The sequence below is a fragment of the Euphorbia lathyris genome, chromosome 4 (assembly GCF_963576675.1).
Source record: "Euphorbia lathyris chromosome 4, ddEupLath1.1, whole genome shotgun sequence".
Taxonomy (NCBI): domain Eukaryota; kingdom Viridiplantae; phylum Streptophyta; class Magnoliopsida; order Malpighiales; family Euphorbiaceae; genus Euphorbia; species Euphorbia lathyris.
The window spans coordinates 18,837,298-18,854,618 of NC_088913.1; the positions used below are offsets into that span (position 1 = coordinate 18,837,298).

The window sequence follows — 17,321 nt, forward strand, 5'->3', positions numbered from 1 at the left end:
CTTCCTCTTTTTAGATACTTCACAAGTTTGCTCCATTTGCTTTGCACTAATTTTATTCTTTGGTTTTACTTCATCTTTGTCATCCACATCACTGTCTCTTTCTAAAGACTCTGAATTCTCATCAGCCCATAGAAATACCTCATCTAATAGATTGCCTATATATTTCTTGTATGGATCAAGTGCAAATTTATCAATTCCAATATCTTCTTCTAAAATTCGACAAAAGAATGATCGTTGTAACTTCCTCACAATTGGCTTTAATATAAGAAGATCTCTTCAATGGCCTTGGTAATGCTGCTCTTACTTGGAACTTCTTTCTTCTTACTGACTGGATCAGTTTCTAGCAAAAGACCCATCACAGAAGAATCTTCCATTTTCTCGTCATCATGTGATACATTTTCTTCTTTTTGTTTGGTTAAATAGGCATGCCTTTCACCAATTTCTCTTAAATCCTCAGAATTCTCATCATCATCATTTTCTAAGGATTCCACCAGACATCGCATGACAAAACTCTTATGTACATCCAAAGCATATTTCTCCAATCCCAAATCATTTTCCAACAACCTCTTGATCCCCTCAAAGGACAAAGAATCGACTTGTTCTTTGATGTGATTATTGCAAGAGCACACAGCTTTCCAAATCTGCGACTTGATCTCCCATGAACCAATCATGATTTCTCTTTTCATCACGATTCTCAATTTTCAGGAGAATTTTTATCTGGCTCTGATACCAATTTGTTGGATCAAATAAATAAACTTTCACAGGTAACAGAGGAAGAGTATAATTGCTGGAAGAAAATTCTCTTTCCTTACTACTTGTATTGATATGTATTTATAGATTATAGACATGACTCTTAGTAAACAACAATAACTCTCTATAAATACAAATGACTCTTTGTGAAACAACACAACTCTTGATAAATACAGAAATGACTCTTGAACAATACAATGAACCAAATTAAAGACTATTCACTACGCCAAAACCCTCTTCAGATGACGGTTAAAAACCGTCGCCCCGCACGATATAAATCTGTCATAGGGCTCGCTGCCGTCTATTAAGGCATCAGACGACGGTCACGTTCTGTCATCCGTAATAGCTTCACATGACAGCGACCAAATAATGACCTGTCATCTGACCACTAATTATATGACAGTTTATCTAATAACAATTGTCACCGAATATATGTTCTCATGACACCATTTTTAAATAATCTGTCAAAATATTAAGTTAAAATGGAGGTGTTATGTTAATGTTATGACAGTTTTTGTTTTCTCGACTGTCATCATAACGTAATTCACATGATATAATTTGTATTAAATTATGTCGTTGGAACGTAATTAGTATGGCAGTTTGTTATCAGTTATGTATCGTTAGATAGAAAGTAAGATGACATTTTCTTATAAGAATTTTGTCATTGTTTTTTTTTTGTTTTTACCTCTTCCATGAACGTGTATATATAACCAAAGTAGATTGCAAATAATGTGCAAATAACCTTTATATATAACAATAAACTTGTACATATGTGAAGATCACAATCCTAACCAAAGGTTTCTCATTACAAAACTAACATTTAACTATATAAGAAGCCTAAACACTTAAACCTTGAATCTCCTGACTTGTTATGCCCATTCTTTGCATGTTTCCTTCCATCCCTTTTCTCCCTGCAACATAAAATACACAAGTTAATTGAGTGATGAACTTAATGCCAATTGCCTCTATTGTGCCACACACTTTAATAGCGTAATTAGAGCCATTATATGTAATTCATATTGACATAAACTGAGGGTAAAAGAAACGGCTCACTAGAGATGCATGAAATTCTGATAGCACATAACCCACAGTTTATTGAAAATAGTCCAATCTGTTCTCAATGCCTAAATTGATACCCTTTTTTAAACGTGAAGCCTATATCGGTGTTATTTTGTACATGGAGCCTAAATTGATACTTCCCCAAAAACCATAAACCTATTTTGGTACCTTATCCTTACAAATTGGGAAAAGTATGCAGCAATTGCAAGGTAAACTCAGCTGAGTAATGCATAGAATTCTGAAACTACACTATCTGACAAGGCAATATGAGCTCGATCTAATTTTTTCTTAGACTACAAACGTACCTTTCAGATTCATTGATCGACCAAATATTAACCTAATGACGTATCATGTATGGTATTAATTGTATAATGCAAAACTATCATTATAATAGACTTGAATCAGATCATCTGCAAACAAAAGAGAATAAGCACTGCTTCATACTATGATCAACTGTATGGTGTATGGAAAATATTACAGTATTTAGGAGTTGCAAAAGGTACTGTAGGGATAAAATGGAAACTAAAGGAAATAGTAGCAGTGCAAGATAATTTAAGCAAATGAGCAATACCTCAATGTTTTGGAATTCTCTAATATCCAGCTTTGCCCTATACCACAACCCCAATTAAGATTTCACAAATACATTATTGTTTAGTCAACTACATTTCACAAATAAACATGACTTAACATATAAGAAATAAACTAACAGGTCAGGTTCAAAAATTCTGTACTTCAAAGAAACACAACATTCCCAGAAAAATGAAATCAACTTGAATTGCAGTGGTTGTTTGATGCATTAACTCTTGAAAGCTACCTTTGCTTCATTAACTGTTGAATTTCAGAACATTCCCATAGAACATATTCTTGTTTTATGATGCCAAAGATGTATAAAGAAAACTAACTTTGCTTCATATTAAAAAATAGAAGATATTTGTGTGTACAAAAAACAAAAATTTACTTATTCATTTGTCTTTTTTCCAAGCCAGAATGAGATATTGTCATAAACTATTGGAATGCTGATTTCTAAATCCTTGGGCTTCTTATTTAGATTCTGTAAGATTACATAAAAAAAAAAACTGTTAGGGAAGAGAGGGTAACCTGGAGAGTAATATTGATGGTGTTGTTGCAAGATGAGCCAACTTTTAAAGTCACTCAATAATATCTCACAAAGCACCGGAGATGAGCCAGAGCCTAACAGAAATTGCACCAAATCTATAAACAACAAAGCAAATAACAATTAAAAAAATTCAAAATCTAAAAGCAAATGAATCAAACATATTCAGTATAATGCTTATCATCAGGAGCTATGTAAATATTCACAAGATCTGAATCACAATGAGTAACTTTCGTGCCTGAACATCAACATAATAAAATCCCTTTATCTTTTATAGAAAGAGTCATAAAGCATAAGATGATGCAGAACTTCTCCAGTACTACGTCCCGACACTGACACAACTCAAATAACAATTATATTACATAGAAAAATGGAAGGTGTACATGTATAATGAAATCTACGTAAATAGTGGCTCTTGGTTTCAGGAATATAACAAGCAGCACTAGCATTCGTTGCTTCAAGCCCCCTAATCAAATCCAACAACCACTTGTAAGTTAAATAGTTGCAGGATGAAGTGCAGCTTCTTGAAACTCAAAATTTGGTACTAAATGGGTATACATGGGTAACCTATTAAAACACAACAAACAAGCATGAACATACCATAAAAAATATAAATTTAACACCAAACGCATGCCATGTTCATGTACAATACCACGAAATTAAATAAATTCAATTACTGAAATTCAAGTTTCTTGCACTGATTGTTGCAAGTTCCATATTCCTGTCAAACTTTATTCATGATCGTATTATAGCTGTCAAAGTATATTTGTTTTTATATATTATTATTAGATAAAAAAAGCAATACAAATGTTTATTTCATTTGTATGAATATACAGATAAAACTACACATGGGTAAGAAGTTGTCTAGTCTTAGTTCAGCATGTTAAAACAGCTTGAAATGGAGGCTGTTATCCATTTTAATGGCTCTTTGTTTGCAAAATGATCAATTTTATGATTATGGCATGTTATGCCACGTGCACAAGTCAATATTACATCTATCTGCACATACCAAAAGCAAGCTAACTAAAGTAAACTCATCAGGCTCCATTTCCCGTTTCTCTCATCTCTAAATAATAATAAAATCTTCCCTGTATGAACCCATTTAGGAGTATCCAACAATCATAGAATTCTTAGAAACTAAAGTCCTCTAGGACATATTATCAAACCATTGGCGGGCAAAATGTAAATCCACATCCAATATATGCATTTATTAGACCGTTTTGCATGTAAACATGAGAGCCAAAACCCAACTTCTCATAATGACCATGGACAAACAAGGATAACCAAAATGCTGGTTCAGAAGGACACGCTTCAGTATTAAAGAGAAAGTGATCTGATTTGGTGAATGACCCGAATCATTCATAATTTATGCACAGAACTGATAAACTCATAATAGATTAGAGAGACAAAAAAGATTAACTGAGAAAAATCATTAAGCAAAGATGAAATCCACAATTAGCAGAGACAGAAGAAGAAGAAGGATAGAGAGGGATAGATACCTTCAAGTGGAATCATCGTACAGAAATATAGGAATTTGCATCTCTTCTCTAACCAGACTGCAAAGAAAGCGGCTCGTAGTTACAGTGGCAGAAATATAGGCTCATTCCGCGAGAGTTTGAAGAACTGGAAAGATCTAGGGTTTGGGAGGGTTTTGAAATGGGAGAAGTGAGCTTACTGGTGGCAGCGATTGAGGCCACAAGACAAAATGAGAAATTAGGTTTTCACTTTGGCTTTTATATGCTGTCTAAAAGATTGGGCGCGTTAAAATTTTAGGAACTTTTTGCTCCCCCGCTTTTCTAATATTTGGTTGTCGCTTTTTTTTATTTTCGTATAACAATGACAGTCATTTATTCGCAGTGTCGTCTGATGGTTAAGTGACTTTTTCATAAAAATCGCGTTCTTTTGGGATGACAGCAGACTGTAATCGTAACGCCATCTGAGAATGGAGCGCATTTTTTTTCCGCCTTCAGATGACATAGAGTTAAAATACTGTCACGAAAACTATTCAGACAACACGAAAACAAATGTCTGTCATGTATCTTGTGTCATGTGAAAGGGAAAATGGCATAGTGATTAATTATAAGTTTATTATTTCAACAAACTGTACCTTGATCCCAGGAAGCTGGGATATTTATATAGATTTCTGTAAACTTTAGCATTGATGGTGAAGGAAATAAATGGTTGTATCTTTATTGTTCATTTAATACCTTTCAATAACTATGTAACTGTCTTTGAAAGACGTTTATTCAGTTACATCATTAAGCTTTATCATAACTGATATAAGATATAATGGTGGATTACGGACCCTTCTGCGGATCCTGGTTTATTCGTCATGGTGTATAATCCTTTGGGATCTTGGGATATCCGCCTAGCGTATCTCGATATTGTAATACTTGGTTGGTTATAATGATGGCGACTCATGTGTTATTTGTATTATTATAATGTTACTCTTTGGATAACATATTTTCGCATTATTCCTCACTTTTTTTTTTGTGTCTATTTGCTTTTAATAAACTAATATTTTTATCTAATTGCATTTAATACCTCTTTGTTCTTATCTAAATTGCTTTTAATAACCTCTAAACTTCAACTGTTCAATAAACTTTTAATAGTTTTAAATTAGTTGTGTATTTACTTTTTCACACGTAGCGATGTCGTAATGTCGAATCACCACGTTTTGATACCTGTAAAACAATCAGATAGGGAGTCGGTGACCGGTGAACCCTCTTCGAAGCTTAAGTCAATATGTGAATATGAGACTTAAGGAATGGACTACAAGTTGTAGTATGTAGAATAACGTACCTTTCTTCTTGGACCAAGCTCCTATTTATAGTAATTTGAGCTTCAACTCATGCACACGTGTTAATATCATATTGGTCCGGAACCAAAATTCCCTCTTCAAATGAGCTTAGCATATTTCTAAGGTCCGAAACCTTATTGTATAATGTTCCAAATGATAAGTTATAGACTTTACGGAAACCATCTGATATTATTTACTATATTATTTACTATATCACGTAGCAACATGGCTTTTGATAAAATAATGTCATTGTATGACGTTGCAAACCATATAGTTAAGGAGACTATCGCATTTTTAATTATAAACTACAGCAAGTCTCGGACATACAATCATACTGCTGCTGACATCTTCGATTTGGTTTTCTTTTGTAGCATGTGTAAACCATGTGTAAAGTATTATATTTATGGAGACTAACGCATTCTTTTCATTATTAACAAATTCATTTTATAATATTAAAAGATCTCAGCAATTATTGCAACTTTTAATTGTAATAAATAATGTACATATAATTATTACTAAATAATTGGAGAAATTTTGATGTTCAAACTTCATATATTTTCTTTAAAAAAAATATTTCCAAATAGATCTTGATATTGCACCTAATCTTTTGGAGTATCTGAGTTTCTCGAAGCCATAATCTGGTTTGGTAGAGGACATACAATCTTATAATATATAATATGTTAGAATAAATACATTTGTATTTAGGCTTAATACATCATTTGCTTCTTGAACTTGTTCAAAAAAAGTTGATTGGCCTCTCTGAACTTTCAAAGTGTTCCGATAGCCTCCTGAACTTGCATAAAATGTTCAGTTAGCCCCCTAAACTTGCGTAAAATGTAATCAATTGATCACTTGGACGTAAAAAAAAAATAAGTTAAATGCGGAAGATGTATTTCACGCATCTTAAAATGTTATTACATAATTAAAAAATAGATTAAAAAGGAAGTTATTGCTTGCTCAACTATAAAACTTGTCTTCTCTAATATTAAAATCGTATACACCGATTTTGGTCGTTTAAATTTTTTTTAAGACTCGTGGAATACATCTTCCGCATTTAACTTACTTTTTTACGGCCGAGTGATCAATTGATTACATTTTACGCAAGTTCAGGGGCTAACTGAACATTTTATGCAAGTTCAGAGGGCTATCAGAACACTTTAAAGTTCAGGGGGCCAATCAACTCTTTTGGACAAGTTCAGAGAGCAAATGATGTATTAAGTCTTGTATTTATTGAGACTAACACATGTGTAAACCATGCGTAAAGTATTATATTTAGTTTGATGTAACCACTTAGATTTATTGATCCACGAACAAAATAAATTGTTTCTCCTTTTGCTAAATTCGAAAACATCCAAAGAATAATAGATAGAGCAGATATAATTTAACCGATAAAAAGATCCGATAAAATATATGGAAACCAATTAAAAGAAAAAAACAATAAAATAAAACACATAAAATCTAACCCGGTTGGAATAGGAAAAAGGTAGACAAACTTCATTCTTTCTAGGGAAAATTATAAAACTAGGTCAAATGGAAGACCCATTTACATATTTAACCCATTTACTCAACCTACTACACATCTAGACTGTTTTATGTGACTTTCCCATAATACCCCAATCTTTCATCTTCTCCTTCCCCTTTCTCTTCCAAATTCACGATTTTTGTGGCTTCACCCAAAATGGCTCCACCTCCTCCTTCCACAGGGATCTAACCTGCAAGATCTTCAACACGTTTTCCTCACCTCTCTCTCCATTCTCGACTAAGACATCGATCGTTTCTTTTATATCACTGCCATATATTCTTCATCTGCTTCAGTGGTTCCTCGTTCGACTGTTCTTGAATTTTTTTCTAGTATTACGGCTCTCTTTCTACTATTGCGATTTCCTGGTTTTCTGGTCTTCCTCTTCAAGTTGTGGTTGTTCTCTCAATTTTCTGGTTCTATTGGTTCTCTGTTTTTCATCTCCCATCGGTTTTCTCAGTTTCTCCGTTCGGCGATCGATATTCTTCATTTTCTTTGGCTTTCATCTCCGATATTCTCCATAATCTTGTTGTAAATTTTGATAATGTTATGATTTTAATGTTAGAATCCGTTGTTGTTTGCCATTTTTTGTTCAACTAAACCAGACATTCGTTTCGCAGGCTTCGCATATGCTAACTAAAATCATCAACTAAACCAAACATTTGCTTCGCATATGCTAACTAAAATCATCAACTAAACCAAACATTAGCTTCGCAGACTTCGCATATGCTAACTAAAATCATCAACTAAACCAAACATTCGTTTTAGAGGCTCCACTACAAGAAAAAGTGGATTGAATGACAGGAAATACCATCATTGAAAATCGAATTCCACTCATTAAAGGTTTTTAATGAGCGGAATATTCCCCTTGAGGAAGCCCTTCTTACTAAAACTATTAATGAGTGGAATAATTCCACTCATTAATAACTTATAATGAGTGGATATTTACCGTGATTAAAAAGAATTTATAATGATTAATAAATACAGTCATTATTAATATATATAATGATAAAAAAAATACGCTCATTAAAAGTATTTATAATGATTCAAAATACGCTCATTATAAGTATTTATAATGATTAAGAATACACTAATTAAAAATATTTATAATGATTAAAAATACGTTCATTAAAAGTATTTATAATAATTAAAATCACACTCATTAAAAGTATTTATAATAATTAAAAATACGCTCATTAAAAGTATTTATTATGATTAAAAATTAGTATTAGTGACCAAACATACTATCATTACATTTATAAAGCCCAACATTAAAAATGTATATTACTGATGACAAATATAATATATTTTCACAAATTTACCACCAAAAGATAGAAAATATATATTTCCGAAGTCCAAGTATTCAATAACATCAACATAAGTAAAATTTACATATGTAATATGTTCAAAAAGATAAATGGTAGAGTTTGACAAAGAGATAATATTTCCACTATACTTAGCAAAATATAGTGATAATTTGTCCAAAAAGTACTGATAATCTTCATCTTGAACCAAAATTCTAAGTAGAATGATAATTTGTGGAAAAAGTTTTCCAGTCAATTAGCCTGCAAAAAAAATAACAATAGAGATTCAGAACAATAAAAATTTATATTTAGAAAATTGAATAATAAAATAAGTTTTAAATAATAAAAAATAACAATAAATAAAATAATACATTGCACAAAAACAATTACAGAATGTAGACTAATAGTAATATATAGCAGTAAAACCAGCGACAAACTAACGGCAAGAATAGTCTGAATAACAACAACATAAGATAATTTTGTATGAGCACAACAATAGACAACGAAATTAGCAACTACATGAGAGTCCAAGCCAGATTTTCACATAAACTACAAACAAAATGCAAGGCAACCACCGAGACTCAAAGACGGAAGAAAACTTCGTATAATTGGTTCTTGTATCTGCCCACACTACAAGGATAAATCATGCCGTATAAGAACACGACATATCCAGCCATGATTAAATATTAAACACCCTAAGGATGAAAAGAAGAGGACTGAAGAATTTGAAAATGAAACCGACAATTAGCAGACATTGGAACACTCACAAGAATATTTAGTGCTTTACCCTTAACATATGTCATTTACAAGTTGCAAATAGTGCAAAAACGAAAACAAATAAAAAGCATATAGTTCACCGCCAAAGGATATATGGGATTAAAAAATAAAGCATATAACACATCCTTGAGTAACAAATGAAATGATCTATGGATAATAATCTGGTAATTACTCTCAGCTATTGCACATGCAACATATCCAGGCTTATATTACAGACTAATAACAAAAATGGGATAAGGTACAAAAAAACCCAACGTTGATAAGAAAGAGCAATAATACTTTTAACGTTAAAAATGGTAGAATTAAGGGTCTAAAGTTGACAACTTGATCCAATTTCACCTAAAACTAACAGACCTCCCTAGTCAGCTAATATTTCAGTTCATCTACATCGGAACGAAAACATAAAAACTCTAAAGTCCTCTCCATGGGAACGAAAACGTAAAAACTCTAAAGTAATTAATATTAGGGTACATGCTAAGTTAAATTTTATCAATATTAAAAACAAAATGAGTTAGTAATCACACACCTCATGATGGTTGGTATTTGAGGTTGGCAATGCAACTGATGATAGTTGGGCACCACCATTATCCAATTGGTCTAACCTTGAGTTTATGTTTTTTTTCCAATCTTTCTCTTGCATTTTATCTTCAAGCTCTTTTTCTTTAGTAGATTTGGATCCTAATATATCCTTTCGCTTAATTCCACCTCCATAACCAAAGACATGGCTGTGGGTCTGGGGTCCAAAGCATTTGTCAATAACCTCTATAGTGGAAAGTGAAGGCTTAGATTGAATGGTCTCTACAATTTCATCCTACAAACATCGAATGAATAAATATGATATAAAGAAATAAATACAACAATAAAACTAAAGAAAATCAATTTGAAATGTGTACATATTTCTTTGTTGCTTCTTCATCTTGCAATTTTCCATCTTTCTGCCGAGTCTCGAAAAAAAGACTTAGAAAATCAGGAGGGTTTCCATCTTTGCCTCCCTATTTGATGTACAAAAAATGTGTACAGTATTTAAGGGCTTAACTGAATACATAATAAAAGGCGTTGTAGACTTGTTTCTTACCATGTCATACATAATTGTACGATGTGGCTTACTTCCGCTACGATGATGCATGACTGCCTTAGCTCTATTATCGATACTTAGTTTTCTCCTTTTCTATAAATAGTGCAAAATATCAAGGTTTTTAAAGCTAGTTTCTAAGATAAAACATACTTCATAATAATATACCAACAAATCATTCTTACCAGAAATGCTTCAGTAAAAAACTTGTTGTTCACAAGCCATGTCCAATCTACAATAGTGATATGTGGTGGTAAATGTTTTATGGCTTCCGCAATTCTGACCTCCAGGCAGTCCATAAAGTGGACATATGCTCCAACGTATCATCACGATAATTTTCTATGTTACAATGTTGAAAAGATTCCTACATGAAGTTTTTATCAGAACATCAAAAATTATAGCAAGAAAATCACATTAACATAACTAAATATTTGCTAAAGTTCGTTTGGAATCATTTTCCATGAGATTTACCTTGACTGCACCCCACATATGGTCTTTGACTTCTTGCGTCAAATCCTTCCATGTTTGAACTTGAACCGGACAGATATTGCCATCACGAATAATTTTTCCCAAGTGTCTTGACCAACATGTATGATTATCACCGACTGCACGATTGTTGTAGAATGTGACATCAATCTAATTCTAAAACAGATTTCCGAATTTGCTGCCATAACAAAAACAGTCTTAGAATAACGAATTGATGCTAAAACATAAATTTGAACTAGTGTTAAAAGAAAAGCATAAATCTGAGCTGATGCAGTTACTTGTTTGATGAATAATCGGTTGAGGTTTCTGATTTGCAACCAACAAATTAGGAGATTCTTTGACATTACCAACTAGTTTTCGTTCACTCTCACTCTTCTTAGATAACATTCCGGGTGCTATAAATTTTCCTTGACGTGTAGTACTTTTCTCCTTTGCCATTTTAACTGCACATGTTAGAAACTGCATTAATAACTAAACTAATAAATAAGTAGTTAAAGATAAATACAATAGAACATCATGTATTATAAAAGACATGACCACACCAAGTTCATTCATTTATATTAAAGAAACAGTGATCAAATTACTTGAAATCAAATGATGCAACTCTTTATAATACACTTTGTTTCCTCTTCCTCTTAAATGATGGAACTTCAATATTTGATGGCTGTAAACGACTCCTTGCTTGGATTTCTTCATTATTTGAATCTAATGATACGGGAAAGTTGAATGATCCAGCATGTTGATATGCATCATCTAGATCTTCTATATTGTCACTTCCATCATCTTCTGTTGATGGCAAATCATAAGCATCACGAGGTGTTGTTTTAATAACAACATTCCAACCCTTATTCACGTTATCATTGGCATAAAACACTTGTGATGCTTGGCTTGCTAAAATGTAAGGTTCATTTGTTTTTAGCAAACGATGACAATTAACAGTAGTGAACCCATATGTATCCACTTTGACACCTTTCTCCTTATCATGCACATCAAACCATCTACATCGAAATAAAGCCACCCGTCTTCCACCAAGATATTGTAACTCAAGAATCTCAGTTAAAACCCCATAAAAAATAATGGAATCTATTCCACTACCTATATTAGCAGTTACGCATACCCCACAATTTTGTGTCCTACATCCCTTATCACATTCTTCTATCCGAAACCTATATCCATTAACCACATAACCTTTGAAGCGTGTAACATGTTTTAAAGGACCACGAGACAATGACAATAAGATCTCCACCTTTTCACTCTTATCTTCCTTACACATATTTATGACCTACAAACAAATAATGAATATCAATTAGCTTTAATATTCAATCTTTTAAACATTTGTTTTTTTTAACACTAATTCACCCACCCTAGCTTTAAACCAACTTCGAAAACATTGATTCCTTTCATTATTCTTGATTCCGAGCATGTTATTTTGCTGAATTTTAGAATACTCTCTGCATTAAGACATCAATTAGATAAAAGCATGAATTTTGTAAATATATTATTACATTTCAAGAGATATATACTTACTCAAGAAAAGGTTGAACAATACTACAATTGTTCAAAGTATAATTATTGGCTTGTTCCCACTCTTCGGCACTAAGATCACGACTTAAACCAAATCCTAATGTCCGTCCACATTCTGAAAATAAGGATACCTCGCCTTTAAGTTTATGAGACCCACCATCGTAATTCCGCTCAAGTTTAGGAAACCTTACAGGTTACATCCTGCTCTACCAACACCGTACGAGGATTTTGAGCAGCAGCAGTTGGACTCAAACTCGGCTCACTTAGAGGAAGATGTTCACTTGGCCTTATTGGAAGAAAGAAAACGGAATGATAAAGTGGATATTGATTGATAATAAAATTGGGACTAGCAAATATGGTATTGAGTTTCATGTTTGTTTTGTTTTTTTATTGTGAAGGATATAGTGGTGGCCTAACCCTTCACTGGAATAATAAAGTGGATATTTATGTATTTTCTTACTCTCATTCGTGTACTGATTTTACTATTTCTAATGATCCTACATTGATTTGGAGATGCACTAGGTTTTATGGCTAACTGGATAAAAATAATAAAAAATATTTCTTGGAACTTACTACTGGATTTAAAAGGTACGTCCACTCTACATTGGTCTGTCATGTGGGATTGAAATCATCTCTTTTTTCTTCTATGATAAGAAAGAAGGTGCTTCTCACCCATAATGGCTTTTTCATGGTTTTAGAGAGTTTGTGGCCTATTATGAAGTATTCGACTTACCTATGAGTTACACTTAGAAAAAAAGGGATAGATACAAACAACTTTGTAGAAGAGAGATTAGATTGTTGCTTGTTAATGCTAGTTGGCTGGTTATATTCCCGGATGCTAAGCTAGTGTGCTTTTTCGCTAGTACCTCGAACCACCACCCTATTGAGCTCAGTACCGTTGTTCAGGCTCTAAGGAATTATCACAAGAAGTTTAGGATGGAAAATAGGTGGCTAAGAAAGACTAGTGTTAAGGAAAGATGGATAAATTTTATAAGCATGCAGTTTTGTACACCAACTTCCACTTCACAATCAATTAATTAAGAGATACTTGTAGAACCCAATCAAAACAACTCATATGAGTACCTTTCTTTGAAGTTCAGAAAGTTGATTAAGCAGAAATGTACTCTGAGAATAATAAATATATATATCAGACAAGGAATACAAACTTAAAGCTGGAGTTTACTGATCATTCTCATTTATTTATTGGATTGAACTTCTAATCTTTATTTCAACATATTAAACCTCCAATCTTCAAATTAATATTTTTTTTTATCTCCAAATAAGATGTGTACAGTTTTTCTATAGTTACATCGCACGTATAAAAAATACATTTTCGAACAGTTTAAAATAAAAATTTGAATTCAAATGAAATAAATAAGACACTGTTAACATGAGTATTTGTTCAAAACTGAATTTGCATATGGTTAGGAGCTTAATATGACAAAAACCAAAAGAATTAGAGGTTTAATACGTTCAAATTAAAGATTACAAACTCAATGCACAACAATCAAAATGATCAAGACCTGGTGATACTATTCGCCTTTGTAATACACTTTAATTAATTATTATATATTGTTAATGTTTTATTAGTTATGAAATTATTGACTTGATACACCAATTAAGAAATGCGCAGATCATATAACAAAATAGGTCAATGAAATTGGTTACTTAACAGTTTGCAAATCAGTGAATTTGAAGTTGAACACAAAGAAATGAAGGAGAAATAGAAATACCTTAGTTACTCTAATTTGCTTCAATGAAGAGTAGAGCTGGCATTCAAGTTGCTCAAGTTGGTCAGTCAGTGTGCAAATGTCCCAAATCTTCTCCAAGGAAATTCCTATCAAAGTCACAACTTGTAAATTCAAACAAAAGCTTTTGCATTCAAAATATTTAGAGAGCAAGTGCAGGTGTAGGTTGTAGAGCTTCCACTTTTGCCTTGAGCTTCAGGTATTCCTGGTAGCAACTCTGTTTCACCAACATCATTACTTATCAAAACTCACTTTTATCCATCACTTTTGCATCATTCATTACCTTCCTGTTTATACCAATTCAAGGGATGATAATGTGTCCTTTAGTGGTAATTATGTTAAGTGAAGGACTGATTACGGTCAAGTGAAACTTATTCATTTTGAATAATTATAACTGAGAGAGAGAGAGAGTATTAAATGAAGGGCTGATTAGGGTCAAGTTATATCTTCTTGCTAATTGATTGTTTAATTGGGCAAATGGATTTAATCAATTAATGTTAGATTGACAAAACTTACCATAAACTATTAAATTATGCCAAATTATATTATGATGCTAATTTTATATCCATAAACTATTAAATTGCTCAATTTAAATGTTCTCAGTTTTTTATAGCTCAATTGTTAATCAATAATAATGTTCATTCCAAAAAGAACCAAATTGCAGAGTGTAACTATTTCAGAGATCAAAATGCAAAATTTACCAACTACAATTCTAAACCAAAACACAGAAACTGTGCTAATCTGTGAGTGTCATATAGTCATACTTGCACAGGGACTGTGCTAATCTTCTGTGTCAGATATCCAATAGATTGAATAAAAGTAAAGTGGCCATATATATACACGGCAGTTATTAAGCAGAGGCTGACACATATATTTATCTACATACTTTACCAAAGGAGCATAATCAAATCTAACAAACCAAAAACAATCTCAACAGATGACATGAATTTAAAACAAAAGTATTGCCCTGTGCCCAAATCTGTAAAGCAAACTTACGATAAACAAAAGTATTGCCCTGTGCCCAAATCTGGTGATAGAATTATATATATCTTCAAAAGAATATTTACGTAGATATATGATTGATTCAGACATCAGAATCCTCAAACTTCTCTAGGTTCTAGACTTTAGGGATCTGATATATGCTGTAGATGGAGAGCATTTAAAGCTTTTTGAGATAGACTCTTGTCTGCTAAACTCCTATTTATGTCAATGCATTCAAGTGGTATAAAACAGGTTTCATGAGTTTTTCTTGTAACAAACGTAAATTCATGGAAGAAATTTAATGAATGACATGGGTGGCTTTTCTCACTTCATAAACATATATGTTATGAGATCTTTTCATGATCATTCACAATAGGTAATACTAGTCATAAATAGATATCAATACTGAAGCAAATTAAATTTAAATTGTTCCAATTCAATGCTTGCTTTATTAATTTGCTTCTTCCTCTAGACTCGACCTATTCTTCTAAATCCTTAAATGGCCTATATTGATCATTGTAACAAAAATTACAACATTTAAGGAGATTCATTGTTAAATTATCAAGTTTGCTTTTAGTTTTAGAGCATTCTACTAGCCTTCCTTTGGGACCCTACTTGAGGGCATTAACTATAGGGAAAAACTTGAACTGCTTTCAAGTCAAACTACCTTACTAAGGGCAATATAACATATAACAAATTTTGAAAACTATAAGAATGTGTATAAAAAATTGCAATAATCATCACTCATCAAAGAGGAAAACATGAGAACATTAGGGAAAACTGGAAAAAGAAAATTACCAAGATAGGAGAAAGAGATACCAGCAAACAAGGAGGAAACCCGAGACCTAGGTCGAACAAGAAGCTTAATCCCAGGAACAGAGGTCCCACTACCGGTGTGCCTATATCTCTTGCTGTGAGTTCAACTTCTACTTAGATTTGCTTCAGTAGGGATAGTAAAAAGCCCATACCTGGCACTAATTTGAAAGAGGAAAACATGAGAAAGTTAGGGAAAACAGGAAAAAGAAAGAAATTACCAAGATAGGAGAAAGAGATACCAGCGAACAAGGAGGAAACCCGAGACCTAGGTCGAACAAGAAGCTTAATCCCAGGAACAGAGGTCCCACTACCGGCCTATATCCCTTGTTGTGTTCAACTCCTAATTAGATTTGCTTCAAATGGGACAGTAAGAAGCTCATACCTGGCACTAATTTGAAAGAGGAAAACATGAGAACATTAGGGAAAACAGGAAAAAAAAAGAAATTAGCAAGATAGGAGAAAGAGATACCAGCGAACAAGGAAGAAACCCGAGATCTAGGTCGAATAAGAAGCTTAATCCCAGGAACAGAGGTCCCACTACCGTTGTGTCTATATCTCTTGCTGTGAGTTCAACTTCTAATTAGATTTGCTTCAGTAGGGATAGTAAAAAGCCCATACCTGGCACTAATTTGAAAGAGAAAAACATGAGAACATTAGGGAAAACAGGAAAAAAAAAAGAAATTAGCAAGATAGGAGAAAGAGATACCAGCAAACAAGGAAGAAACCCGAGATCTACGTCGAACAAGAAGCTTAATCCCATGAATAGAAGTCCCAGTACCGGTGTGCCTCCCTTGTCGTGAGTTCAACTTCTAATTAGGGTTAACCTAACCTAGGTTGTAGGAGAACGCAGAAGCCCAGACCTAACCTAGGTTGTAGGAGAACGCAGAAGCCAAACTATCGTTGATGAGTAAGAAATGCTTCAATCTTCAATGGGGGAAATATTCTTTCTAAGATGAATTAAGAAACCCAGACCTAACCTAGGTCGTACAAGAAGTCAAAAGGACAAATTTGAGGAATTGATTTTGTCTAATTTTAGGGGGGGAAATGAAATAATTGGAGGGAAATGTTTTCTAGTGTGGCGGTAAATGAAAATGTTTTCTAGTTAATTTTTTATTTTTTTAAGAAAGAAATAGTAAGGTTATTAATGAGTGGATTTGTTTTTGTTTTTTACAATTATTGACTGATTTTTTTTGATATATGAAATAATGAGCGGAATTCCAGTAAAAAATTATGTTTTAGTCCATAAAAGTAGGGTTGTATATTTTCCACTCACTAAATGTAATGAAACCATAGTTTTAATGAGTGGAAATTATACCCACATTAAATTTTGGTTGTAGTGCTCCGCATATTAGCGCAGACTTCGCATCCTCT

At 32.8% G+C, this 17,321-nt stretch overlaps 1 protein-coding gene across 20 annotated transcripts; it reads right to left on the bottom strand.

The window, feature by feature from the left end:
• Positions 1–8,510: 8,510 nt before the first annotated feature.
• LOC136226978 (uncharacterized) lies at positions 8,511–17,037 on the bottom strand. 20 transcript variants are annotated; one of them, XR_010687927.1, is made up of 16 exons: positions 16,657–17,037; positions 16,420–16,574; positions 16,190–16,338; positions 15,933–16,108; positions 14,139–14,242; positions 13,489–13,530; positions 12,409–12,691; positions 12,245–12,332; positions 11,466–12,163; positions 11,160–11,324; positions 10,867–11,059; positions 10,581–10,759; positions 10,399–10,491; positions 10,217–10,315; positions 9,850–10,134; positions 8,513–8,807 (listed from the first exon to the last, which is right to left on the bottom strand). XR_010687927.1 is itself a non-coding variant. In XM_066015698.1 (15 exons), exons 11-15 carry the CDS (start codon positions 10,692–10,694, stop codon positions 8,799–8,801), a joined length of 543 nt encoding a protein of 180 aa, XP_065871770.1. In that variant the 5' UTR covers positions 10,695–10,759; positions 10,867–11,059; positions 11,160–11,324; positions 11,466–12,163; positions 12,245–12,332; positions 12,409–12,691; positions 14,139–14,242; positions 15,933–16,108; positions 16,190–16,338; positions 16,420–16,574; positions 16,657–17,014; the 3' UTR covers positions 8,512–8,798. The 20 variants fall into 20 exon arrangements, 8 of the variants coding, with proteins under 8 accessions (XP_065871770.1, XP_065871763.1, XP_065871762.1 ...); XR_010687929.1 differs by having other exon boundaries at positions 14,139–14,370; XR_010687936.1 differs by lacking the exon at positions 13,489–13,530 and having other exon boundaries at positions 8,512–8,807; positions 10,217–10,258; positions 16,657–17,036.
• Positions 17,038–17,321: the final 284 nt, after the last annotated feature.

What these genes read in the sequence shown, in the direction of transcription:
- LOC136226978 (XM_066015697.1), bottom strand. Translation starts at nt 10,694, where the DNA reads ATGGACTGCCTGGAGGTCAGAATTGCGGAAGCCATAAAACATTTACCA. An exon ending in TTTTTACTGAAGCATTTCTG is followed by an intron (nt 10,492 to 10,580) that starts GTAAGAATGATT and finishes CACTATTTATAG; the next exon opens with AAAAGGAGAAAACTAAGTAT. An exon ending in AAGAAGCAACAAAGAAATAT is followed by an intron (nt 10,135 to 10,216) that starts GTACACATTTCA and finishes CGATGTTTGTAG; the next exon opens with GATGAAATTGTAGAGACCAT.